We start from the raw sequence: 25,713 nt of genomic DNA, 5'->3' as shown, positions 1-25,713 counted from the left end.
TCTCGGTGAAGCCAAATGACAGCGCTGGGGGAGGGGCCTGGGGAACCCAACTAGCCGCTCACAGACACACATCGAAGCGTGGTGAAGCCAGCCTCGGACTCCAGGCGGGACTCCACAGCCCACACTCTGCCCGCTGCCCCTACCTCATGGGCCACTCAGCATTCTCCATGAGTGGTCCCCACAGAACCCCCTGCTTCCCCCTTCCCCACCGCTCTCCAGGGCTCTCCACTGAACAGCCTCTGCCCTGCCCTGTGCCAGGAGCTCCCCTCCCTCATGGGAGGGTCTAGGGGACAGGGGCTTGTTCATTTCTCTTGACCTCCGTGCCTTTAGCATAGTCTCCAATACAGAACAAATTTAATAAACACATTCACATGGAGTTTCACTGCCTTTTACCCAGCGCCTCCGCAGAAGGCAGGCCAGTGGGGGGCTTTCCAGTTTCTAGTTCCCCAAGAGCCCATGCTTTGGGAAACTCTGGGGCCCGTGCTGGTACGCGTGGGAGAGCAGGTGGTCAGAGCCCCTCCAAGGACCCTTCCAGGAGGCCTGAGGTATGGCTTTCTTCTGCCATAGCACCCATTTTGTTCCCTTTTCCCTCTCCTTCCCTGGAGGATGCTGGAGGGAAGGGGGTGAGGGGGGACGTAGGAAGGGATTTAAATCCCAAAGCAAGCTAGGAAAGTCTCAAGAAGTCAGGGCCCGGTTTCCTGAGAAGACAAGACACCCGCTTTCCCCTCTCTTCCCCATCAATTCCCAGGTCAACATTGGCTATTAGTTATGAGTGGTGGTCTAGGCTGCTGGTGCTGCGGCCGGACCGCACGTCCTTGCATGGAGCTGTCCCCAGTAAATCTTTCTTTAATCCTGGCCTCTGCCTGCTCCCTCTTTCATCACGCACAGTGGCTGAAGTAGGCTCGGGAATGCTGGGGAATTTCTCCACTTCCAGCCTGTTGTCAGCTCCACTGTCCTCTCTTTGATAAAACTGCCTACCGGCTGCCGATAAGGGCTGACGGATTTCCCACACTCAGTAAATCAAGGGGGTCGATGGCGCACGGAAGGGCACGGCGGATGGCTCCCCGGCCATCAGGGACAGCTGACAGGGGTAGCCAGAGCCATCAATCCGTCAAACAGCCCCCGTCAGGTGACCTCACAACCACCCGGGGAAAGCTGTCACTGGTTGGGTAACACTTGGGGAAATTAATCCTGCACACCCCCCAGCCCCCCGCCACACTCTGTGCTCGCTTACTCGAAAGACAGCTTCTTAGGAAAACAGGGGTCACTAGACTTGCCTGGGATATTTAACACCAGGGAAAGTATCAGACAGGGAAAAGTATTACGGTTTCTGTGAATACGTATACCATTAAGACCTGTCAGTGAGGAAGTGCTGAGGGAAGCAGAGAGGAATGGAAAAACCCTACACTGGGACCGGGCCCAGCTCCGTCAACAGCCCACTGGGCTCCTCTGGGCTTGTGGCTTCATGCTGGAGCTCCACTGAAGGTTTAAGAGTGTGTGTGTGTGTGTATGTGTGTGTGCGCGCACGCGCGTGTATGCACACGTGGGGATGCGTGCGCAGTAAGTGGTCGGCAGTGCACTGGGAACAAGTGACTTGCCCAGGGCCTTAAAGATTGGTCTGCCTACAGAGCTGAGTCTTCACATTTCCAAGGCAGTGTGACCCTTCTGACATCAGCAGGACCTGCCCAGTGGCCGACCTGCAACCTGGTCTTCCCAAGCCTTTTAAGAGCCCTCTGAAGCAAGATCCTAGCGGAGAAAACAACCTGGAGAAACACGAGCCCATCCTTTTCACATCCCAGAGGTGCTTGCCATGCCTGGCCATGACCCAGGGCCTCTGAGGACAGCGTCACCTAAAATCGTTTATCTTGGCCCCAGGACGCATTTTGGCTATAAGGAGTATTTTGGCTTCCTCTCCTACAAGTTTGCCAGGAACAACAGCCCAGCAAGGTCACTTCAGGTATGGCCTGGAAAGACCATGAGAAACATTTACCAGATAAGAAAGAGCCTTTCATGCTATTGGTGCTGCTTTTTTGGCCCATGGTGCTGTCTGCTGTGATCGACACTGACCTGGTGAGAAACAACCTACATATCTGTCTGTGATGGTCCATGAGGGAGGAAGAGAAGAACAGGGTGCCTCCATCTCCACGGCCCCCCTGGCCCATGGCCCTCATGTTTGGGTGGCCTCCCTTTTCCTGTACTATCACTGCCCAGCTCACTATTGTGGGTAAGTCAAGTTCTGAGGAAAGAATCACCATTTCTGCTTGGATGGAATCACAGAAAGCTTCTGGGAGGAGGTGACCTGGGAGCAACGATGGAGAAAGCCATCTAAGCACAGGTGTTGCACATACAAATGAATCACCTGTTACAGCTGAAATGCTTGTCTCCCTAACACCACTCACCCCCCACCCCCCGCCAATTCATATGTTTGTATGTGGTTTACATGTTGAATGACCTCTGGGAGACAAGTGGGTTTAATGAGGTCATGAAAGGTTGGGGTCCCCATGATGGGACTAGTGTCCTCAGAAGAAGAGGGAGACACACCCAAGCCTCTTCTGTCTGCCATGTGAGGACACAGCAAGCCAGGAAGGGGGCGCTCACTAGAACCCAACCAGGCTGGCTCTGGTCTTGGACTTTCAGCTACCCGAACAGCGAGAAATAAATGTCTGGTGTATAAGTCCCCCTGTCTATGGTAATTTGCTAGAGCAGCCTGAGCTAAGACACGCTCTAATGGATTTATGGAGCTACAAGTAATTCGGCAGGGGTGGGTTCCTCTGATTCTGAAGAACCGAGTCCCCCAGCAGGCACCAGGCACCTTATACTATCCGTTGATGGAGAAATCCCTGACACCTAATGGGGAAGACCACAGCCATTGCGAGGCCAGCTCTGAAGACCATCTAGCTCACAACCCTGCTTTTTCTCCCCCACCACACTATTGGTCAAGCCACATTTGAAAGACAAGCCAACTGCTCATTTGCCCCTTCCTCTGCCCTGAGTCCTACACTAATAGAAGACAGAATTGAAAGCAATCAAACCACAACGTTACAGCCTACATTGGCCACTAGATGGAGCTATGCATCGCACCAAAAAGACACCAGAGGTGAAGCTAATTTTCTCCAAGCTCCGTAGATAGAATCCTTGAGATTCACAGCTGGAGACAGCAAGTTATGTAAGTCCAAGGTCCTGAGAGGGTGGGCATGGAGAACAGACCATGCACAAATAGTGATTCAATACCTACTTGTAGTCTCTGAGTTTAGAAAAATAATGGGCACGGTCTGCCTACCAGGAACCCCACCTTTGATGGGAGACCGAGAGACAGACAGGTGCACAAACACAGAGTACGTGATGGTTCTTGAGCATCCTGGTCTCTGCCAAGCACTTTTCAAGTTCTATCGCTAGGTCCCAAAGGTTAACGACTAGTCTCAGTTCATTTGGCAGAGGCAGGATTCACTCTCAACTCCATCTACCTTTTAAGACTGTTTGCTCTCCTCGACACCAGCCAACCCCTCTCAAACACTTCCCGCACAAAGTGAGAAGTTCACGTAAGGCTGGGTGAGAACCAAGGCCACCAGAAACACACGTATAGAGGTAACTCAGGCCGGGGACTTCAGGACAGCATCACAGAGGAAGATTTCTTTAATTACTATTATTTTTTTTTTTTTCAGGAGGTGTCTATTTTTTAGGATAAGTCAGATGGGTTTGAGGCAAAAGGAATGCCATGGAGAAAGACCCACATCCTGAAGCACCAAGCTTTACATATGTAGGACACAGCTTTGGGTACTGAATGTCAGGTAGCCCAGGGCAGTGGGAAGTGTGGGACATGTTGGGGGGATGTGGCCAGGGCTGAGTCAGGGAGGACAATGGATGAAAAGACCATAAAGAGCCTCCCACGTACAGTTGAGATCTGTTCCCACAAAACACGGGAAGCCATCAAAGGTTCTTGGAAAAATTTCTGATGTTACATTTAAATGATCTTCCCCCCCACCCCCGGGAAGGGGTGTATACTTTGGAACATGATACAACTCAGTGCCTCCTCTGAAAAGAAAAAAAAAATCATCTTTCTAAACATATGGATGTTAAGTCTGTCCCTTTAATTTTATTCTATACCATATGGCACTTCGAATTTTTAGAAGATCAGTAAGCAGATTGACTTCACAGATCAAAACTTAGCAGGAGACATCTTTGTCTGTTATTTTCATTTCTTTTCTATTAAGTACAGCCAAAGTCCAATTTATTGATCTAATAAAAGAAAGTGGCCATGTCCGGCAACAACATGGAAAGGACTTAGACACGCCGAGTACATACTAAGTGCAATGGAAGAGTTTGATAAATACACACTTTGAAAGACAAGAGGCATTTGCTATTAGGTCCTTAGCAAAACTCAGTGGAAATAGAGTCATTTCAGCCACACCTTAGGGAGAACTGAGTGATGCACACAGGTGCCCGTGCACACGCAGCCAGTGGAGACAATGAACTAGAGACAGCAAAAAACAGCTGCTATATACCAAGCTGGGGTAGTGTGTCATTTAAAAAAACAAAACAAAACAAAACACAAGTTCATAGGTTTTCAGAAACCAGAAATTAATGTCAGGCATTCTAAATAAACTCACTGTAAACTTTCACAAAAACTTTCCTTAAAGAGTTCCCAAAGGGATTTATATGCTACTCATACATCAAGGCTGCTCCTACTAGCCAAATAAGCATCTGGATGAAAACTTTCATCATCTCACTGTTTCCAAGTGTCTGGATGTTTGAGGTTGATAAGACCTTGTCTGAAGCTCTGTGTCTTCATCAGATATTTGCCATTAATCAGATACGACTTCAAAGAGAAGTATCTAATTGTAGAAAGCTGAAGACCATTTTAAATGCAGCGCTGTGAGGCTTAGGGGAGGAAAGTGACCGACCTAATGTCACAGAGCTTGCAAGGGGTAGAGGAAGGCTCCAGCACAGACGGACATCTCTATCTTTTCTTTCCACCACATCAACCACTTCAGCGAAATGACTTCCTTAGCAGAGCATAAAGCCCAGAATAAGAGCCCAGACCTTCGATACCTACACGTTGTCATGTGTAGAAGAGCAGAGTACAAAGGACAGTAAAGCTGAACTCAGCATAGGAAGGTGCACTGGTAACAAGGTTTCAAAGCAGAAACTCACACACATTTCCATAAAGTGTTATCCTACTTAACTCGTGTTTCAGAGTGTTACAACTAAAAGGAGCATTTGATGCCATTTCAGCTCCCACCTCCACATTTGGAAGGTAAAGCTCTCCACTAAAGAAAAGCCAGACCAAAGTTCTCCAGTTTCAATCACTGGGTGGTTTGCTTACATCTCCGTGATTTTATCTACACTTGCTCTGAACGTATCTGACTTGCTCCAAGTCTAGGGTTTCCCGAAGCAGGAGCTGAAATGTAAACACTTGTGCTGTTTCACAGGGATAAAAGTTATGGCTGAAGAGCTAAAACAAAACAAAACAGGGAATGTCTCTCTGAGACATCACTAATGTCACTAATGGATCAGGGGACGGTGTTTTTCAATGTCTCCACCTTGTGGAAATGGTCAATACTGCATCACGATCAGACACTGACCAACTATTGAGGATGAAGACTGACGCGACAGTAAAATTAACTATTATAGGATAGCAAAAACAAGAAGAAGGAGGAGGAGGAGGAGGAGGGGGAGGAGGAGGAGGAGGAGGAGGAAAGAAAATCTCAAAGTAACTAAAAAATATTTCAGTAGCATATTACAGTGGGAATTGATGGTGATAATCTTGACGCATGTTAGATACCAAAAGTCTTATTAAATAGGTTATTAAAATAGGTTATTAAAAAGGTTAAAGTATATGCAGTTTAATTTTAGTAATAGGTGTGTCTATTTTTTGTGCCATGGAAAACCAGCAACACAAAATGATGCGCTTAGTTATCCAGATCATTTCCAATCCATTAGTGTTGTCAGCCATTCCAGAAAGCAGAAATTTGTTACAAAGGGTTGGATGGTTCTTATCTTCCAAGGTTTCACTCACCCAGACAGTTCTAAAAGTGACAGGCAGAAAGAAAGCCAAAGAACCTCTGTAGCAAAGATTTTCATTGAGTAAAAGAACATGCCTACTCAGATAAACTTAAGCAAAAGTAGTTTTGAAATAAACTCCAGCAGTTGCGCTATTTTAATGTAGCAATAAAATATTGGGCAATATGGTGTACTAACAGCCTCTAGCTTTGAAGCCACAGACTCTGGGCTCTGCCTCCTAATCACTTTGGGACCTTGGGCAAGTTATTGAACCCTCCAGAGCCTCAGTTTACTCATCCATAGAATGGGAATTATGATATCGCCTGCTTGCTATGAGAACAGAACAAGATAATGTATGTAAAGCCCTGGCCCAGGGCTCGGCACACAGTGGGAGCATTAGCTATTATCAAGCTTATGAAAGTACGGACTCACCCTTGGGGGTCCTGATTACTCTGTTCATGGAAAGGAGCAGTATGATTCTTCTTCCTGATTTCTATTATCTGCAATTTTTTTGACTGCTAGAATGGGAGAGGAGGAAAAGACGGTGGAGAACTTCTGTACAAGTGAGGCTAACACATGGAGAAATCCCAGGCAAGTGAAATAAACAGAGGCACCTTCTGTTTACACAGCAGTCTGGAAGTGGAGCTAATGTCAGGCGTCCACGCCTCGTGCCACCCTTGGCCATGATGCGGCTCAGACACCAACCCACCACTCCCCCGAACTTCACGTGTGAGCAGATGGATCACAGGGAGGCTGGGTTTGCTCCTTCATCTATCGAAACACATGTTCATTCATTCAGCACAATTTCTAAGCCCCTGCATGTACAGGGCACTGGGCATAAGGTGGCCAATGAGCCAGCCGATGCCCCGGCTTTGTGGTGCTTACTGTGTGGTAAGCACGAGGAGCCAAAAGACAATAAAACATAAACACATCAACAGGATAAGTTCAAATAGTGATAAGCTTTCAAAGGAGCATAAGATGATGATGGAGAGGACGAGGGCAAGGGGTAGGCCACGTAACTCCTTCAAGGTGAATGGTCAAGCACGGCACCCCCAAAGAGAGGCCAGCGGGGCAAGGAGGAAGAACCAGACTTGCCGAGACCAAAGATAGGGGTGCGGAAGTGAGGCCAACAGTGCACAGTCCGGGAGGCAGTGGCGAGCTTAATGAGGCAGGAGAGAAGGGGCAGCCACAGCAGAGGAAGCAAGGCAGGTGGAGAGTGGGGAGCTCTGAGGGGAAGGTGAGGGCCACATCCCATAGGGCCAGGGAGGCCAGGCTGAAGAGTCTGGTTTCCATCTTAACTACAAGGCTTGGTTTCAAGGATCAATACAGTAGGTTTGGGGTTTTTTTTGTTTTTTCATTTTAAGATTTTATTTATTTATTTGACGGAGAGAGCGAGAGATCACCAGCAGGGGGAGCGGCCGAGGGAGAGGGAGAAGCCAGGAACCCGACACGGGGTTACTCACATCAGCTCGAGGGGGGATTCCCACTGAGCAGGGAACCCAATGTGGGCCTTGATCCCAGGACTCTGGGATCATGACCTGAGCCAAAGGCAGACGCTTAACCATCGGAGCCACCCAGGCACCCCAGCACAATAGGTTTGTTACCGACCATCGCTCTGGTTACTGCTGGAGCCTTGCTAGACCCCCCAGCAAGTTACTGGCGAAGCCTGGACAGCAGCCCACATCTGGTGACTCTCAGCCCAGGAGGTTCCCCTCCAACCATACAGCCTTTGACGGAGCAGAAAGCAAAGTAGACAGTTTGATCTCCTTCAGAGAACTTAAACAAAGCCCAGCAAAAGAGAAACAGGCTGTCAAGCCACCTCCCGCTCTGGGTAAAGAGAGAGAAGCCCAAGGTACTCACCCGCTCGTGATGTCATCCGTCCGGATGTTCTTGCTCAGAACATCGCCGTCACTCATGTAGCCGGGGGCGTCCATGCTGATGCCTTCCGGGTCCATCTCGTCTCCTGCCTTGTCTGAGACGTCCACGTGGCACACGCTGCTTCCCCTGGAGGCCAGCTGCCTCCTCAGGGGGGCAGAGTACACGTAGCGGCCCGACTCGGTGTTGATGAAGCGGCTGGCATTGGCTCGAGGTGGGTACCCGTTGCCCATAGAGGGGGCGTCTCCTGCTTGGAGCCGAGGGCTGGCCTGGCCAAGTCTCCAGGACAGGGGAGTGGGTCTGCTGGTCAAGCTGAGGATACTGCGCCCGCTTATCTCTGTGGTGACGTTGGTGTCAAATGTGGTCTCCAATGTGCTGAAAACATCAAACCAGCCTTGGCTTAGACAGGCCCTCATGTGCTTAGTATCCTTTTGCAGTTTATATGTTCTTTACATTTTTTTGAGAACTATGAAATATTTCCTATATACCAAATAGGATCAAATAACAGCCACAGATATACCGCGCAGCGTGTTTCCTTTGTGAGAAATGAAAAGACGGAGCTGTACATCTGTAGGACACTCTGAAAAGCCCAGCAGAGACCTTCCCCCTAAAACATGGTCTAAGATAACCACTACCAACTCCTTTCGTTAAATGATCTGAACTATTGGAATCTCCCTTCCAACCCGAGAGAGTAAAGAGAAAATGCTGAAACAGTAACGAGGGGTTGTAACATACCCATGGGCCCACACCTTCTTGCAGACTGTGTCACAGCTCCCCTTTCGACCCTTTCCACTCTGGAGTTCCCAATGTCACCTGTCACATGCTCAGCTCCCATGGACCAAGCAGGTGGGGAGAGCCCTGATTTTCTAGCTCTAAGCTCCCTTTCCCCAACACTTTTGCTTCTCCCACATTTTCTCCAAAAAGACAACTAAACTTTGGAAGGAAAAGGCTGGAAGAGTAGGATACACCCAGGCTTGAGGTCCATAATAAATTAAGTCACAAGGACCTGACTTTGTCAGGAGACTGGGCTCATCCCTGGCCATTGATAAGTCTCCTGTGTCCACACTTGTGGCCCTGTAGCTCTTGTGGTCCAAGCAAGCTGGTCAGTGTACCTCTGTGGAGGACCCTGGGGTCTTCTGCCTGAGCAGAGAGTGTCTTTCCTGCAGAAAAGCCATCAAAGGTCTCCCTGCTGTCATCATGACCATCCTAGATCACGCCAAGAAAGCCATCCAACAGTCAACCCCTCCACCCCCCAGCAAGTCAGTTTTGGTGATCAGGATGGAAAGAGGATCTTTCATTCTTGATTACAAAGTCTCAGGGCCTATCGGTTGGCTCCACACCATCACATAGCTGAAGGTTTGGCGGGGGGCACCCCACCATCATCCCCTAAGCTGACTGTCCTCTGGAAGAACCAGTTTGGTGCCTCAGCTGTTTTACTGTTTCCCTCTGATTCGAGAAACAGCCTTACTATCCTCACACTGGGGTAAGGTTCTGGCCCCTGTCTTATTTAAGAGAGAACTCCCAGTGTTTCACCCCTGGGGAAGCCCTGCTGTCTCCTTGCTCTATCCATTGATCAAAGAGACCGAAACTGGAGAGCAGGAGACTCCTCGGGAGTCCACGGGGGTAAGCAGGACTTTGCCTTCATTATCAAAGCCCAGCACAAACCGTAAAACTTGATTCTGCCAAAATCCACCAAGGGGTGTCTGAGGGCTGCATCCTCTTCAACTTCTTCCTCAACACTGAAAACAACCTGATGAGTGTTTCCAATGGAATCCTAGATTTCATCCAACTAAATCATAGTTTAAACGTGATCCCAAGTTTTTATAAATATTTCCTTACGCGTCTCCTATGCGGGCATGACTAACAACATTACAGAGCGTTGTGTATCAGAAGACTGGGTAGGAATTCAAGCTATTCACTTTATCACACAGGTCAAATATAGTTCACCTGCTCCTTTTCACAGCACAGTACAGGCTTGGAAAAGGCAAGGAAAGTGAAACCTAATGGAACTGGTCCACCGTGCTCTCTGTCGCATAGATCTAGCACCATCTGCTTGGAGGAGCGACCAGCCTACCCTCATTTTCACTCCTTCCAGTTCTTTTCTGCACATTGCCTGGCATTCCCTGTGAGTTCTAGCACATTGGGGGATCAAAGTTATTTATTCCATTACTAGCTAAGGCGCTTTGCCAATGGCACGAACACACAGAGGAGAAGCTGCGTGGAAATCAAGCGGCCTGCAAGTCTGTGAAGGAATTCACGGGGCAGACGCCTACCTGTGTGTGACCTGAGTCCCCCGTAAACTAGACATGGTCTCCTCCAAATTCTGTCGCAGGTCGGCGATGTTCTTCACGGTCCGCAGTCGCCGGGCCTCGGGGTCTTCCCCTGGAACGATGGTGGTTAAGACGTTTAGTTCTCTGCTCAATCGTGAGCGCCACGAAACACGCCACGTTCCACGCTCACCGGGGGACGCTTAAGGATCTGAGAACACGTGGATGGATGGACGCCCAAAGGAAAGTGTTAAAATCCAAGGAGAGAAGTCTTTCTTTCCCCTCCAGGTCCCTCCTGAGAAAGGTGAAGTCTAGCTTATAGGAGAAGCGAGGCACCCAGTCTGAGGGGTAAATACGTTTTCAAACGGTCTCTAATAAAGACACACACAAGTTAGGTCTGAGCACCCCCCACGACGCATCTTCTGCCCACGCAAAAGCGGGTGAGGCATTTTATCTTCTTACCCACTGGCGATAACGTGCTGCTCTCTACCAGCCCCTACTTTGTCAATGGAACTGGCACAGTGGCTAAAAGATCTTCACTTATTAATCACAAATACTCCTACAGAGAGAGGTCTGCCTCTTTCTGTGAGATTTACTATGTCTCAAATTCTGGTTCCTCTAACTCACTGGCTGTGGGACTCGGGGGAAGGTGCTGACCCTCTCTAGCTTTCCGATTCCAGAGGATTGCAATGAGGATGGTAACAGCCATGACCTCGTAGGACAGCGGTAGGGAATTAAACGGGCTGGGGTCTGGAGATCCCTGAGCGTAGAGCCCAACTCAAGCACTGACCCATGCCCGCTGGTGCTGCAGAGTGGGAAGCCATCAAGAGGACCGAGGGCTTCTCTTCAGGTCACAAGAGACTTCCATTCTCGGGGCAAGAATTTCTGGAGGACACCTGGCCAGGTAGAGGTCAAGCTGGGTCAAATGTACCAGGAGACAAAGGCCATACAGAAGCTGGAAAACCACCACGAGCCCTCAAGAGTAGCCTTGCTCTGGGTTCTCTGGCTATTCTGCTTTGTTTGGGCGGAGAGGGTACAGAGGAGACAGGAATCACCCCAAGAATGATGAAGAGGAACAAGCATCCTTTCCTCAGAGTAATTCCAGGGAGGGCTGAGAAGACCACAGAACCACCATCGAGACTCTTGAAAAGCCTGTGACTCTCTCAGTCAAAAGGGTTGAGCAACCTTATTAAAGAAATCTCCGCACAGAACACAGGGCACACGGGCAGCAGTGAGGAAGGTTTACACGAGACACCGAGGAGAACTCCTAGAGGTCGCCATTAATAAGGCAACAGGCCGCTAAGAAATGGTACAGCATCGACTTTCTTTCTGAGACAAAACAGCCTCCATAGGTCGTTCTTGACACGGTGATGCCTGGAGGTTGGCAGATGGACCAAATGATAGATGTGTGATTTTATGGGGGAAACTGGCTCTAGCCAACTCTCTTGTCCTTGAAAATGCCAAGTGCTTTCAATTTTCTCCCCCTTTTGAACCAAGAGAAAGTTGGAAGGCATTTTTCTCTTATCTGAAAAGTGGTCCAGCTTGCATCTCCCACCCAATTCTTTCAAAATACATCTATGGATGTGTTTTGAAAGGAAAGCAGTGATGAATGTTTGCTTACCTCCCCTGAGAGGCGCTGGAAGACAGTAACTGCATCTTTCTCCTGGGGCCATCAGGTAAATATCTTTAGTTTGGCCACATTTTATCTATGTGAGAAGGCCAAAAAGGTACTGACCCTTTGGACAGGTCTAGGCCCCGCGGTACACATTTATCAAAGCTAAGTCTAGGCACACATCTTCAAATTAATTAATTAATCACATATCAAATTATAATAATTATACTTATTTCTCCAAGTCTCTCCTAATTGACATGTTTGTCTGCTAACTCTCCTTTAGAAATTCAAAGATCTTCGACGTGGGAAGGTAACTCACCCTTACTCTTAGTGACCGTCACACAAATCTATGGATGCCTAAGACCTATTTATTGTCCAGAAATGCTTGGTCAGTGTAGGGTTGAAGAAGTGCAGGCTATCTGCACTTTGGTAGATAAAGACTTGAATCTTGTCAGTGCTGCACTTGACTTCGAGTAAGTCACTGATTTTTCCGAATGCCATCTGTAAAATGGGGATGAAAACCTTCCCTGAAAGGGTCAGTCTGAGGATTAAATGAAGATGCATATGATATGCCTGGCCCAAGAGAAGGGCATGTTGGATTTGGGCTTCATTCTTTTCCCTGGGTGGGGTGTGTGTGTGTGGGGGGGGGGTCTTCTGGGAAATGTCTGCTGCCCTCAGAGCTCTACACATACCAGATTCCAAGAGCAATGCAGAAAGGCAAGCCAGGAACCCACCTGCCTTGATTTTAGGTGATCACACTCTAAATTGCCAATTCTGCCCCACGGATGATGTAAGAATCCCCTACCAACTCACTGCCTGAACAAAATAAGAACCCAACCATGCTCCCATGGGAAGAGAGGCTCCTTCTACTTATACACAGAAATGTTAAGCTATTCCACGCTCCTTGCAGCTCTGCTGAATTTGCAAGGTCAGCCTTCCTTAGGCCACTGGTTGTGATGGAGAGAACACCACATTCTGATCACATAGAGCCGAGTTAGGGGGATGTCAGGGTGTTACAAGAGGAACAGGGAAGGGACTCAGGATTTTTACTTGGAGGAAGGAGCCTTAAGGAAGAACCTGTTTTATGACAGAGAATGAAAATTATCTGTGGGCTACAGGAGATGGATTATATCCAGTGATCAGAAATGAAAGAATAAAGGATTCTGTTATTAGTTAGGGTCAACAAAAATGGAAGGGCTGCCTTATGAAGGAATAACTTCCTGTCCCAAATACCCAAGCAGAGACGGAAAGACATTTCATCAGTGATGGGCAGAAGGGATTCATGGATCAGATAATAAACAGGTGTGCGTGTTCCCTTCTAACCTTACCACCCAAGATGCAGGTCTCAGATGTAATTTTTATAAAATATATTTAAAATTTTTTTTTAAGATTTTATTTATTCATTTGACAGAGAGAGGGGGATCACAAGTAGGCAGAACAGCAGGCAGAGAGAGAGGGGGAAGCAGGCTCCGCTGAGCAGAGAGCCCGATGCAGGTCTCGATCCCAGGACCCTGAGATCGTGACCTGAGCCAAAGGCAGAGGCTTAACCCACTGAGCCACCCAGGAGCCCCCTCAGGTGTAATGTTATGCAAATGACAAAGCACCATGGGAAAATCCACCTGATCCCCCTTCCCTGCCAAAGGAGGGGAAGAACAAACCAACTGGTCAAATCGTCTCCTAAATGTCCCTTTCTTTTTCTTTTTCTTTTTTTTCTTTCTTCTTATTTTTTTGAAAGAGTGAGTGAGCGTGGAGCCCAATGCAGAACTTGATCGATCTCATGACCCTGAGATCATAACATGAGCCCAAATCAAGAGTCAGGCACTCAAGTGAGAGAGCCACCCAGGTTCCCCCTAAAAATGTATTTCTTTTCTTTTCTTCTTAAAGATTTTTATTTATTTATTTGAGAGAGAGATAGTGAGAGAGAGCATAAGCGAGGAAAAGGTCAGAGGGAGAAGCAGACTCCCCATGGAGCTGGGAGCCCGATGTGGGACTCGATCCCGGGACTCTGGGATCATGACCTGAGCCGAAGGCAGTCGTCCAACCAACTGAGCCACCCAGGCGTCCCTAAAAATGTATTTCTAAATACATCTACCATTCACTGTCATTTCAAGGGATCGGCTGTGAATAAGTTCATTTAACCTTGTACTACCATTTGCTGTCTCTATAAAATAATCCACAGTACAGTCCCACATTTGATTTCTACTCCTTGAATGTAAAGACAAACCACTCTGATTAAGAAATTCCCATCAGCAAAAGGAAGAAAAAGGAAGGAAAGAAGGAAGGAAGGAAGGGCAGGCAAAATTCCCATCAGCAATACATGCCGTCAGACTTCACAAAAACCAGAGTGCGTGATCAGACAAGCCTGGCTGCACAGATCTGTCCCCCACACCAGCTATAACGTCTCAGGTTCCCTGAGCGCTCCCTTGGCTATGCAGGCCCGACGCAGAGGAGACACATGGAGAAAGGGAAGAACCGGTGAAAGATCACAGGCTGTAATCCGTCACTCTGAAATTCAAGTGTGATGTGGAATGTTCTCTGGCTGCTGCTTTTGCTTTTCAAATGTGAATTCTGCCAGCCTGTGTCTGACACGAATCCACGTTACTCCACGGGACACACGTCTGATACACGCCGGGCTCTCGGAGCGCTGGCCCGGCTCCTTTGATGTGTGCACAAAAGAACACGGGCTGGAATGCGTGTGGAGACCTGAGCCGTCGCCGAACGCCACGCCCTTCTCGTGGCGGCCCCTTCGGCTGGCCTCTCTGTGTCCTCATCTGCAAGGGGGCTACGGAGCTTGGTGAGAAGGAAGCACAAAATCAATCCCAAATGTGGGGCCCTGAGCCGCTGCCCGACGGATCACTTATAAATGGCCTCAAAACTCTGCCCTAGCACCGCACCCGGCCAGCAGAACCAGAAGGAAATAGTTAAATCGCTGAGAGCCTCTGAAATTAATACTCTGGGTTAATGGTGAGACGGGTATGATTCCATCACGTGGGCTGCAGACCAATTCCACAGCCGTAATGTGGCTATTAAAATGGTGTGGTCATGGATATTTAGTCTAATAAATGGATTTTAAACATGGATTCAGTTTTTAACCCAACTCTGGAAGTGGTAAGATATGTGAAGACTAACACAACCACGGCTAAATATGTGGTTTACCGCTTGTTTCCCTGATTAGAAGTTGCTGGAAGAGAGGGCATAGAGTTGGGGAACAGGGAAGACAGACAGAGGGGGTGGTAACTCCAAATCCAGGGCAGGAAGAATCCCAACTCTTACACTAACTTTTCTCCTTTAAGAATGTGACAGTATAACATTAATAAATCAGTATCTGTGCCGTTAAGTACATGACAACTGTGGATTTCATGTTTTCACATAACATAATACCCCTTTAATTGTCATCATCTAGGTTATATTAAAATAATATTTAGATATGGTCATTTCTTTCTTTTTGGTAAAAGAAGCATGCTGTATTCTTCTTTCCGACTAATGGATAATGCTAAGAATGCATTTTCAATCAGTGCTTCCATACAGGAAAGAAAAGAAGACAGTGTTTTATAGCAAAAGTGACTTTATCTGAAGAGTAAACAAGGAGATTCAAGGTTAAGTGTCAGAGCAGCCTAGAGCCCCTACATGAATGAAATGGAATATGTATTAAAATAAGATCTGCCAATATGTAAGGGACTTACTTACGATTCTAGGGACGAGCAAGTGGATTGTGTGAGAGAGGACAGGAAGCAAGATGAAAGAAAATAATAAAAAAATAAAGTAAGTTCCCGTAGCTCATCCATCAATGCAACAGTGAAGTCACTCCGAGTCAGGCTGGGTTTGTGCCCTTCCAGCAGGTGGCCGTACGGGAGGCCTCATCTCCAGCAGACACAGACGTTCCGGGGGCTCCATACTCACCAGTGAGTTCTTGCAGAGCAGGCTGTCCACTCTTGGTGTAGTGGCTGGGTTCCATGCTCACACCCGTGGAGCTGGATTCAGCAGTAACATTCCCTTCGGTGTCTGTCTGGGACCTTCACACACAAACCAAAGCAGACACACTTGTCACAAGCGGTAGCTACCACATCTGGACCACTGTGGTCTAACCACAGCACCCACCCACCATCACTCCCTTCAACAAGAAGCTTTAGAACAGAGCAGACCAGCAGACTGACTCTAAATAATTCATCGGCGCATGTGGAGCAATGTCCTAGAAACAGAGAGAGCCACCGAACTGTAAAAGATGAAATATTCATTGCCCAAACTGCAAGCCCTCGCTGGGGAATGCTTCTCTGAATCCCCATCAGGGAGCTAGGTCTAGCCAGAAAAACGCTGGAGAGTACAGCGTGGTTTGGTTCATTTAACCTCTGCCAAAGAGCAAACTTCTGAGTCCTTAGCGACGCCAGCAAGTCAAGCATAAAGATGACTCCATTAACAGCCCCACGGCCCTCCCCCGATCCTCCTGACCTGGCTCTCTCTGAAGAGGTGACTGAAACCAGTCGGGAGTGGGTGCCAAGCAGGTGTGTTTGCCCTCTCCGTCTCTGATTCAGAGCTCAGATCCTCTGAGATGAAAGGTCGCATTGATCATTATTTCAACACTTGACTGAAATCTGTACTTCCCCAAACCTTCTCCATGCCCTCATTTGTCAAGCAAATCAAGGCAACTGCTTCGTGCCATGCCTTCTTGTCACAAGTACCTCTGCTGACTTCGGCATGGCGTGCAAATGCGTAATTGCACTCAGATGCATAACCCTGGGTGTAGCCTTATTAATTCATTAGCATCCTGAGCTCATTCAACCAGATTTCACTCTCTATGAAGAAAACGTTTGCCAAGAATGTGAACGGTCTTCAGTGTGGGGGACGTACTGGGAAACCTCCTCACCCATCCTGCCCCGCCTGTGCCCTCCAAATGAAGCCATCAGTTCCAAATTCCTGATGTCTCCAACTGTTGAGAATATTTGGATCCACACTGCTCCTCCGGACCCACTGGCCAGAGTCCAAGGTCTCATCCTCTCTGCCCTAGAAGTACGGTGTAGACAGGTACACTGCCTCCAGCCTACGGGTTGTGAATCGCAGCCAAGTACTGGAACCAGCCCACGGATTCTCACTGGTCTGTGTAGTATTTTAACGCTTTTTGAATTCGTTTCAACGTTTAAAATTGGGAGATTTCGCAAGAAATATCTGGATTTCTGCCTTGTTCCTTTCTCTTCTTTTTCCGTAAAAACAAAGAAAGTCCTGATTGACTTTCTTGCAGGGCGCCACCTGCTGGCGCCAAGGGATGGTTGCGCTCTCCGGAGAAGCCCAGAACTCCCAAGGCCACAGTCCCCTTACTCCAAGCCACTGATTTATATTACCGTTTGGGTCTGAATCAGGCATCTGAATCTGTGCTCTCTATTCTAGACTGCCTGTAGGTCTGGTCTGCTCCCCACACCATCCTCTGCTTATTTTTGGGAGACTGGGGTGATCACATCCCTCTGAGGAAAGGCCTCTGATAGTTTCCATTGCCCATGGAGAAAGTTCTCAAGTCCTTACTGTGGAAGACAATGCCCCACTGGGGATTCTTCCTTCATCCCCAGCCCTGTCTTCTACCCTCCTGCCCTTTACACATACCCAGGCCTTATATTCCACCTGAGCCTTCCCTCCATTCTGAGATCACATCATGCCCTTAGCAGTTATATCTGGGACCTGTGCCCAAAGGCTCTTTTCCTCCTTCTTCCTAACTTTGCATCCAATCTGCCTTCAACATGCAGTTCCCACATCATCTTGGCCAGGAAGGCTCCCCGGGCAGTGCTAGCTCATGGCTCCCCCTGTGTGTTTCTCCAGTTCTCCAGGGCTCTTACTCCTCTGATGTCAATACATTACAATGGGATCTAATTAATACACCTTTCCTCAACCACAGAGCTCTCTGAAAGCAAAGACTGGCTTTTTTGATATGTACCTGCAAGAACTTGAGCTGATCAAGTTCACTTGTACAGTAGAGGTCAGCAGGGTGTGATGAATGGACGAATGAGAAATGTTCAAGTCTGGAAAGATGCTGGATATGGGAAGGAGCATTAGACTCGGAGTCTGAACCCTCCCGGCTGTAGGACTGTAGCTGGCTGGAGGTTAGCCTGCACCTGAGAAGTCCCTTCACACCTCTGACCCTCAGGTTCCCCATCTGTGCAGCAGGGCTTACAACAGTGACCTCCCCTGGCTGCTGCAAGAATCACATGTGATAAGACTGAAGCATTTGGTCAAGTGTCAAGTAATAGATGTCCAGGGTTACTTCTGAATTGATAAACAGAATTCATTCAGAGTGATTTTAGAAGATGATTTATCTTTCTTTTGTGGCTTGGTAACATCACTAACATGGATAGATTCTGGGGGGTGTGTGGTGGGGTGGAGGGAGCAGCACAAATTGTCTGCTGTGAGCCATGAACTTGAGTGAACTTCAGAGCACAAGGGGTGCATAACCTATTTTTCTTAAAAAATCCCCTCATTTCATCCAGTCTCCTCACTCTACAGATGAGGACAAGGTAGATCAGAGAGATGCAGTGATTCAGAGAGTCGAAACTGGTTTGTGCTTAGGAACTCGGTCCCTCTAGTTAGACAGACTTGGTTTTAAACACCAGCTCTCCTAGTTATTAGCTCTGGACTTGGTGCAAGTTATTTAATTACTATAGGCCTCAGTTTGCTCACCTACCGAATGGGGATTTCAAAAATAGCTAGCTCATGGCGTGTCGGGGTGACTATATGGGCTAGGGCACGAAAAGCCCTTAGCTGGGTCTCTGCACATACTTGGTGCATAGTCTCCCTAGCTGTCCCCACAGGCAGGGCCCAAGACTACACGGGGAGTCACCAGCTAATAAAAGACAGAGCCCAGATGCCCCAATTCCCATCCTGGTTCACCTGACAAGAAAAGGCACATCAGGGGGGCCAGAAGGACATTGCACGTGGTGAACGTGAACATGAAAATGCAGCTTGACAGAGAGCATGACATTTTCTCATTCCTCCTATTTGTCAGACATTTGCCCTTTCGTCAAGAGTTTTCCTCTCGCAGAAAAGCTTGAAATTTTAAAAGAGGTTAAATGTCTCACAATCCTTCCAATGATTACAGAAAAAAAAAAGAAAGAGGGAGTGAAATGGATGGTGACCAAAGACCATCCTATATTTTAATTTGGAAATGCAAATCAAGACTCTGTGAGCAGGAGCTTGAATATGCGTGACCTCAAGACTATTAATGTTATTGGAACGATAAAAATTTCATGGGGAGCAATTCAATTGCCTCCACGGTTCAGAGGACTGTTGTATTCAAAGCCCTGCATGGAGACGCGTGAGCGCTGAGTCATTCATTCTCTAAGCCCCGGCACTCTTCTCCAACTGTTAGCTGAGCTGATGACTTGGTGGAATAAAGAGATGACCTTCTCCCAATTAAAAAGTCTGGGCATGACCCCTGCTGAAGGGGAGGGTGAGCCGAAGAGAAGGAAAGAGGGACGAGAAGAGGCCTGGCATTCCCTCCCTGGCTGGACCTGCCTGGCTTTGCTCTGAATCAGTCAGGCCAGTCCTTCCAGCCGCTGTTGGCAGGGATGGTAACAAAGCCTCCCAGAATACACCTTGGGGAGTGAGAGAGAGGATATCCAAGTCTTTGGGGGACCGTGTCAACACAGGAAGCTGAAAGTATGGGCATGAGTGTATGCATATGAACAGGGATGTAAATACACGTGGGCACATGCACACTAGCATTTTGTACAAGAAGGTGGACTTGTGTCTGTACTCGTGTCTGTCAACGGACGCCCATGCCTGTGGGCGTACGAGTGTGTGCGTACAGTGTATACGTGTCTGTATTTAGGGCAGAGGCTTTACAGGAAGTGCCTAGAACATGGCATTCAGTCTCCGGTCCCCTTCTGCTAGGCAGGCAGGCAGAGGTATCACGAACATTCGGCTGTGCAGAGTGGCCAAAGGCGCTGTGCATTTCAAATATAGGATCAAGGTGAGCACGGTGAGCAAAGCCTTGGGACGCCCTTAAAAGCTATGCTAGGGGAGCTTCTGTCTGCTGGAGGGGACTCATCTGCACGTGTCAAGGACCACCCAGAGCCAGTGGGGTGCGGGCGGAGCCATCAGAGGCCCCCGTGGGCCACCAGCACACAGAGCAAGCAGCACTTGGCTCCCCGTGCTTGCCCGTGGTCCTGAGGATGTGCCGTTAGAGACAGACAGGGACGGGACTACACGGAGTCAGACAAGCAAACGTCCAGGCCTGTCTCAGTATAATCTGGTTCTTTCGTTCTTCTAGAACCGGTCCCTTCCTCCCGTCCCCGCTTGCCTCTCCAAAGAGCCTAGTTCACAGCAAGGACTGAAAAAATGCCTACTACGTGTGATGCAGCAAGAAACCATGAGTGTGTAGAAGTTCAAAACCAATGCCTCTGTGAGAAAAAGCCCCAGGTATCCAGCAAGGGGACTTCCATGTTGCCCATTTTGGGGAGCCTGTTCAGGATCCGTTAGGGCCGATGCTGGGGCTGGTCACGTCGGGCGATACCAAACCACCCGCCGTGTCTGCCCGTGCTGAGGCTGCTTCTGTAAATGGCTCTGGGTCCCCACATGCCCAGCAAACTCCTTCTCTTCTGGGGCAGCTCCTTAGCTTTCCCTCCCGCTGACCCTCAAAGCCATGCTGCGCTGACTGCTCCCTCAAGCACAGGTGCACAGCCCTACGAGGAGCTGATAAAGGAAGGGGCACCTCAGCTGCTAGCTCGCCTGTTCCTGGAAGGCAGGCCGGAGTCCCGCCCTCCAAGAACTAGACCCCACCAGAGAGGCTCCCTGGCCCACCGCCCAGGAGGGCGGGCAGACACCTACCTGTACAGGAAAGGCGCGACGGTGGCGGTGTTGGGGTGGCTGTATTGCTGCTGGGGCTGAGGTAGCTGGACACTGACGGTATTGCTTCCCGTGGTCTGGGTGGTCCCGACGGACCCGCTGACAGTCTGGCTGCTGATGCTGTGGTTCAGGGTGGTCCCTCCAGGGCCTCTGCCTTCTGAGGACGCCAGGCTGGAGGAGGAACTGGAGTGTCTGCCGTCTAGCTGGGGCTTCTGCTGGGGGAGCCCCGAGCTCGGCTTCCCACCCCGGCTCCGCTCCACCTCCTTGGAAGGGGCAGGGGCACTTGGGGATTTCCCGGGCATGCTCTTCATCCCTGGTTTTGGTATTCCACTGTGGGAAGGGGCTGGAGCCTCCTTCTTGGCACTGTTGAGCTTTCCCCCTTTGGGGATGAAGCTGGCAATCTTGGAGGACTTTTTTGGCATCTCAGTCACCACCGTCCCACTGGGGTCTTCTTTCGGCCCCTCTTTGAGGTCCGGCCTTTCTGTCACGGAGGCTCTCTTGGCGAGGTCCTTGCTTTTCTCCTTCTCCTTCTCCCGCTGCTGTTTCTCCTTCTCTTTCTCGTTACCTTTCGGGGAGCTCTTCTTGTTGGTCAGCGCCCGGCTGAAAGTCCTCTGGGCGATGCCCTTGAGCGCAATCTTGGGGCTGTTGGAAGCGGGACCCGCCGTGGACAGCGAGCGCGTGGTGACCTCCGTCTCTTCGCTCTCCTCAAAGCTGGGCAGAATCTCCAGCCGCTCGCAGCTCGTGTCCCGCGACCCCGGGCCCTCGCCTGCTTTGGAAGCCCCTTTGCTGTTGAAAAGCTTGAGTTTTTCCAGCATGGACTTCTGATTGTTGGGGGCCGGCTTCATGGCTTCGGGGGCGGGCCTGGGGGCCTCGGGCATGGGCTGCTTGACCGAGAGCACGGACGCTGTGACGCTGTGCTTCACGCTGACCGACTTACTGCGCCAGGGCTTGGAGGCGGCACCGGGCTGTGGGATGGCCGAGGACGCGCTGCTGTTAGCAGGGCTGGGACTGCTGCCGCTCTCCAGAGAAGCAGGTGCACTTTCGTTCATTCCGGGGTGGGCGGAGGCGGGGCTCGCCAATGGCTCTGCAGAGACGGGGAAAAGAAGGAAACCCGAATTATGCCCACGAACCTGCGCTGTGGGTGCAAGAGGGCGGGCCATGGTTCCAGGGCCCATCGCTCTCTACCCAAATGCCAGAGGACACCATCCCCCGCCTGGTGCATTTACCTGTAGGTTCAAATCCTACCTGCCCGCTGCTCTCCATCATACCCTGTTCACGTTACCGGCACATTCTGGTATCTGTCATGCAAATGTGCGCGGATCTTAGCACCAACATGTGCAAAGCACAATTAAGCATACATTTACAGAAACACAAACTAGCCAAAAACTCTATTCGCCGCTAGGGTATGTAGGAAAGACGTAGGAAATGCCTACTGTTATGAATTATTCAACCCACAACCTGAGTTCTCAGTTACGTGAAATAACTGGGAATTAGCCAACTTTAAGAAATATAGGAGAGACATTAAAACAGGGGGTAAAAAAAAAGAAAGAGAAACCAAGCATAATCTTTACAGAATAATTACCTGAGGAAGTTGCTAGCTCTTATCAAAGCAGACACGTTTTTCCTATGCTGACACTCAGAAGGAGGTACAAACATGATTCAGGCAAGACTTAAAAAAGACCTTTTAGCTTCAGAGTATCCACTGCACACGCTTTACCGGAGGCATGAAAACACACAGGTTATCGGAAAGTCAAGGCTTCCCCTTTGGCGCTCGGGGAGTGTTTCCCCAGCCAGACTCTCTGCTCAGAAAAGCCTCAGGATACTTCCAAACTGAGAATCTGAATGATTCTGAGAAGGGCAGTTTCCACACCCAAGTTCTCCTGCCCGGCGAGGGGCCCATATTCCAGGAACAAGGGCTGTGATGTCCTCCTCTGGGCGCGCTCAGAACCGCACCGCTCTGTCGCAGGCATTAGGGCAGCTGACAGACAGAAAGGCAAGTCCCCGCTGAGCCTGGAGTCGTGCCACCAACAGCCCATGCCCACCCACCCCACAGGACAGACAGGATGCAGCATGGCAGCCCCCAAAGGGCACGTCTGTGTCTGTAAAGTCACCGTGACACGACTTACCTAGGAGCAGTAACTTCCTCCCGCAACGGTTCCCCAGGAAAAATTCTCCAACGGGAGAGGCTGCCCTTCCAATTGTCACAAGTGTTTCCAGTTAAACTGCTCATGTTTCTAATTAACTTTTGTCATCCGCAACCGCTCCAGTGCCCAGAAGCCTGGCGGGATTAACGGCTGCTTCTTCTGCCTTTTTTTTTTTTTTTTTTTAAAATACCTATGTTCCGCTGCCTTCTAGCAACAGAGTAAACTGTGTATAGAGCGGCTTTTTATGATTTAAAAGTCAACGGCCGCCAAAGCCGAATGCAGGCAGCCCCCGTGTGGGACCTGAGCACTGAGCCCGGAGAACTCCCAGCAAAGGAACCGCTTCCCTCCACTCACTCCCAGCTGCTCCAGGAAGCCGCAGCTCCAGGGTGATCCAAAGCAGACCTCCCAATGTTTTAAAACACATACATCTTCCTGACTTACTGGGGATTTCGGTTTGGAGCGGGGGGTGCTGCCCAAACCTCCCTAACAAAACTCATGGGGCGTTGCTGGATCTTTTCCTGGGGAGAGCTGCAGACTGGCTTGGAAACAGGCTCTCGAACCCACACACATGGCCGGGCTTTCAGAGGGTCTCCATGGGCCTGACTCAGCTCATGGAGGGCCACCTGGTATCAGGAGGTGCAGCGCTAGGCACGCCGTGAAGACGAGTTCACTGCCCCCATTTTATGAGTCGAGAAACAGAGGCTCAAGGGAGGGCTAACGACTGACCTGAAATCACATAGCTAGACGTGGACATAGCTGGGACTTGAACCCAGGGCTCCTGACACAGTGCTCCAGGTCTGAATTACCACAGCTCCCTCCTTTGATGAGGGATATATTTAAACAAGAACCACTCAAGAGAGCTTTTGAGGCATCAACTTTTCTGTTGCTTAGGTGTGTTCACGACAACCTTGGTGGGGCACAAGCCAGCCCAGCCACTGGGAAGGAGGCAGCTTCTGGACAGAGGCTGGGTCTCTGGAGAAAATCCTTGCGGCCTCTGTTCCCAAGTTCCACTTCTCCCAGGACAACTGTCTTTCCTGTTACTTGAGCTCAGATCTGGGGCAGAAGTGTTCTCTCATTTGTTCATTCAAATATCTTTCCTCATGTCAATATTCACTCAATGTGTGTGTCAGATATGGTTCCCGGTACTTGGGATACATCAATGCAATACAACAAGGCCCTGTCATCATGGAGTTTACATTCTAGCAGAGAGGAACAACTGGAATTAACACAATCAGTGTTATCATTCGTTAGAAAATAAGCACCCCATGATGTAGTGAGCCCTGGGCATTACAGAAGATGGATGAATCACTGACCTCTTCCTCTGAAACAAGTAATACAGTATATGTGAATTGAATTTAAATTTTTTAAAAATGTGAAAAAACAGTAAGTGCTAAAGAAAAGGGGGTCTTTGTGGGCAGGTTGTAACCATGGACACCGTTACAAGAACTACATCACATTCAGAGGTGCGTCCCAGTTTCCCAAAGAAGTCTTGGGCACATTCCACCAAGCCTAAGTACGTGGGTCAGGGTGACTTCTCTGCTCCCACACATTCCTTGGGACTTCCATAAAGCCTCCTGAAATGGTTTTGACAAATGCCTCTACCTCGCACGTCCGTGTATTTTTAACCCTAACGTGTCCAGCTAGAAATTAGCCAATGACTGACGAACTCACCACTGATCCAGAGTTACACAGACACCTGGCTTGGATACGTGAAATGTACAGACCAAGACGAGGCTGTGTGCCTCCTTCGGACGCAAGGTGCCAGGTTGGGGGGAAGAAGGGCTGTCATGATGTAGGCGTGACGTATACTCTCACTGTCGCTTCTCAGGCTGGGCCAAAATGGCTCCCAGAAACTCCGACTTGTCTTTTATTTATTTTATTTATTCATTTTTTAAAGATTTTATTTATTTGGCAGAGGGAAAGAGACCACAAGTAGGCAGAGAGGCAGGCAGAGAGAGAGAGAGAGAGAGAGAGGAAAGCAGGCCCCCTGCTGAGCAGGGAGCCTATGCAGGGCTTGATCCCAGGACCCTGGGATCATGACCAGAGCTGAAGGCAGAGGCTTAACCCACTGAGCCACCCAGGCGCCCCCTACTTATCTTTTAAACCCCTGCTCAGATGTCTTCTCTGTCACAGTGAGACCATAAAGCTGAATTAATCACTCGGTTTACGTCACATGGCATTTTTCCCTACTCTGTGTTTCCCTAGAATATTCTCCACATCTCCCCCAAAACAGATTTCAGAGGGCCAACTCCTTCCCCTAGGTACCAGGAATCCAGGAAAATAAAATAGAGCTCCTGCCCTCTAGGAACTCACTGCCCAAAGATGCAACAGGCCTCCAAGAGAGCAAAGAACAGTGTAAGGGAATGTGGCGGGCTGTAGCAAGGGCCATGAGGCCTAATGGTTGCGATCCATTAATTCTCCCATTTGGGAAAGCCTCACAGAACCAATGAGCTTTGAACTGTCATGCCATGTTTCTGCTATAGGTTGGGGGGGCTATCCACTGGTCCCTCCTCCCTGACTTATCTTTGTGTCCTATAGCTTTCCAGAGTGTAGGAAACACTCATGGCTTTGAGACTGTAGTTTGGTAGTCTGGGCTTTTACAATTTGCATATAAGGCAAGAGAGACACAGACTTCTGATTAGTCATTAGAGTTTTATTAAAACTTTCTAGCCTGAACTCCGGCAAAAACAAAAAACAAAATCAGGACTCAAAGCTTTAGAATTTCTACTTGGCATGGAGCCTGGGGTCCCCTGGTTGTGGAATCATAGGGACATTTCAAGGTTATTTGTCACAGCTGTACAAGGTAGAGAGGATCTGCATTTGGTTTTCAGAACAGGAGTTTCCTGAGTAGAGCAACAGGGCACCAGAGGAGGATAAGACCATCTATATTTTGCATTTACGTCATGGCTAGAAATCCCCTTAATAGTTAATAGTGAAGGGGGCTCAAGGTCATGAGTGGTTTGATATGTTCCCATCATTCTGAAGGTATCAC

The 25,713-nt window shown here is 49.2% G+C and overlaps 1 protein-coding gene across 12 annotated transcripts in view; it reads right to left on the bottom strand.

The window, feature by feature from the left end:
* NAV2 (neuron navigator 2) overlaps positions 1-25,713 on the bottom strand; it is a 397,127-nt gene that overhangs the window by 148,749 nt on the left and 222,665 nt on the right. For 11 of the 12 annotated variants that reach the window (XM_032357750.1, XM_032357752.1, XM_032357753.1 and 8 more), the window contains 4 exons: positions 20,560-21,661; positions 15,655-15,767; positions 10,149-10,257; positions 7,861-8,250 (listed from right to left, as the gene is read on the bottom strand). In XM_032357750.1, coding sequence (XP_032213641.1) covers positions 7,861-8,250; positions 10,149-10,257; positions 15,655-15,767; positions 20,560-21,661 — 1,714 coding nt within the window. Of the gene's footprint in view, positions 1-7,860; positions 8,251-10,148; positions 10,258-15,654; positions 15,768-20,559; positions 21,662-22,703; positions 22,891-25,713 lie in introns of those variants that run through there. The other variant, XM_032357761.1, reaches the window with a different exon arrangement.

The sequence above is a fragment of the Mustela erminea genome, chromosome 9 (assembly GCF_009829155.1).
Source record: "Mustela erminea isolate mMusErm1 chromosome 9, mMusErm1.Pri, whole genome shotgun sequence".
NCBI lineage: Eukaryota > Metazoa > Chordata > Mammalia > Carnivora > Mustelidae > Mustela > Mustela erminea.
Note: the sequence above shows the minus strand (reverse complement) of the source record. Positions and strands in the feature narration are given on the sequence as shown.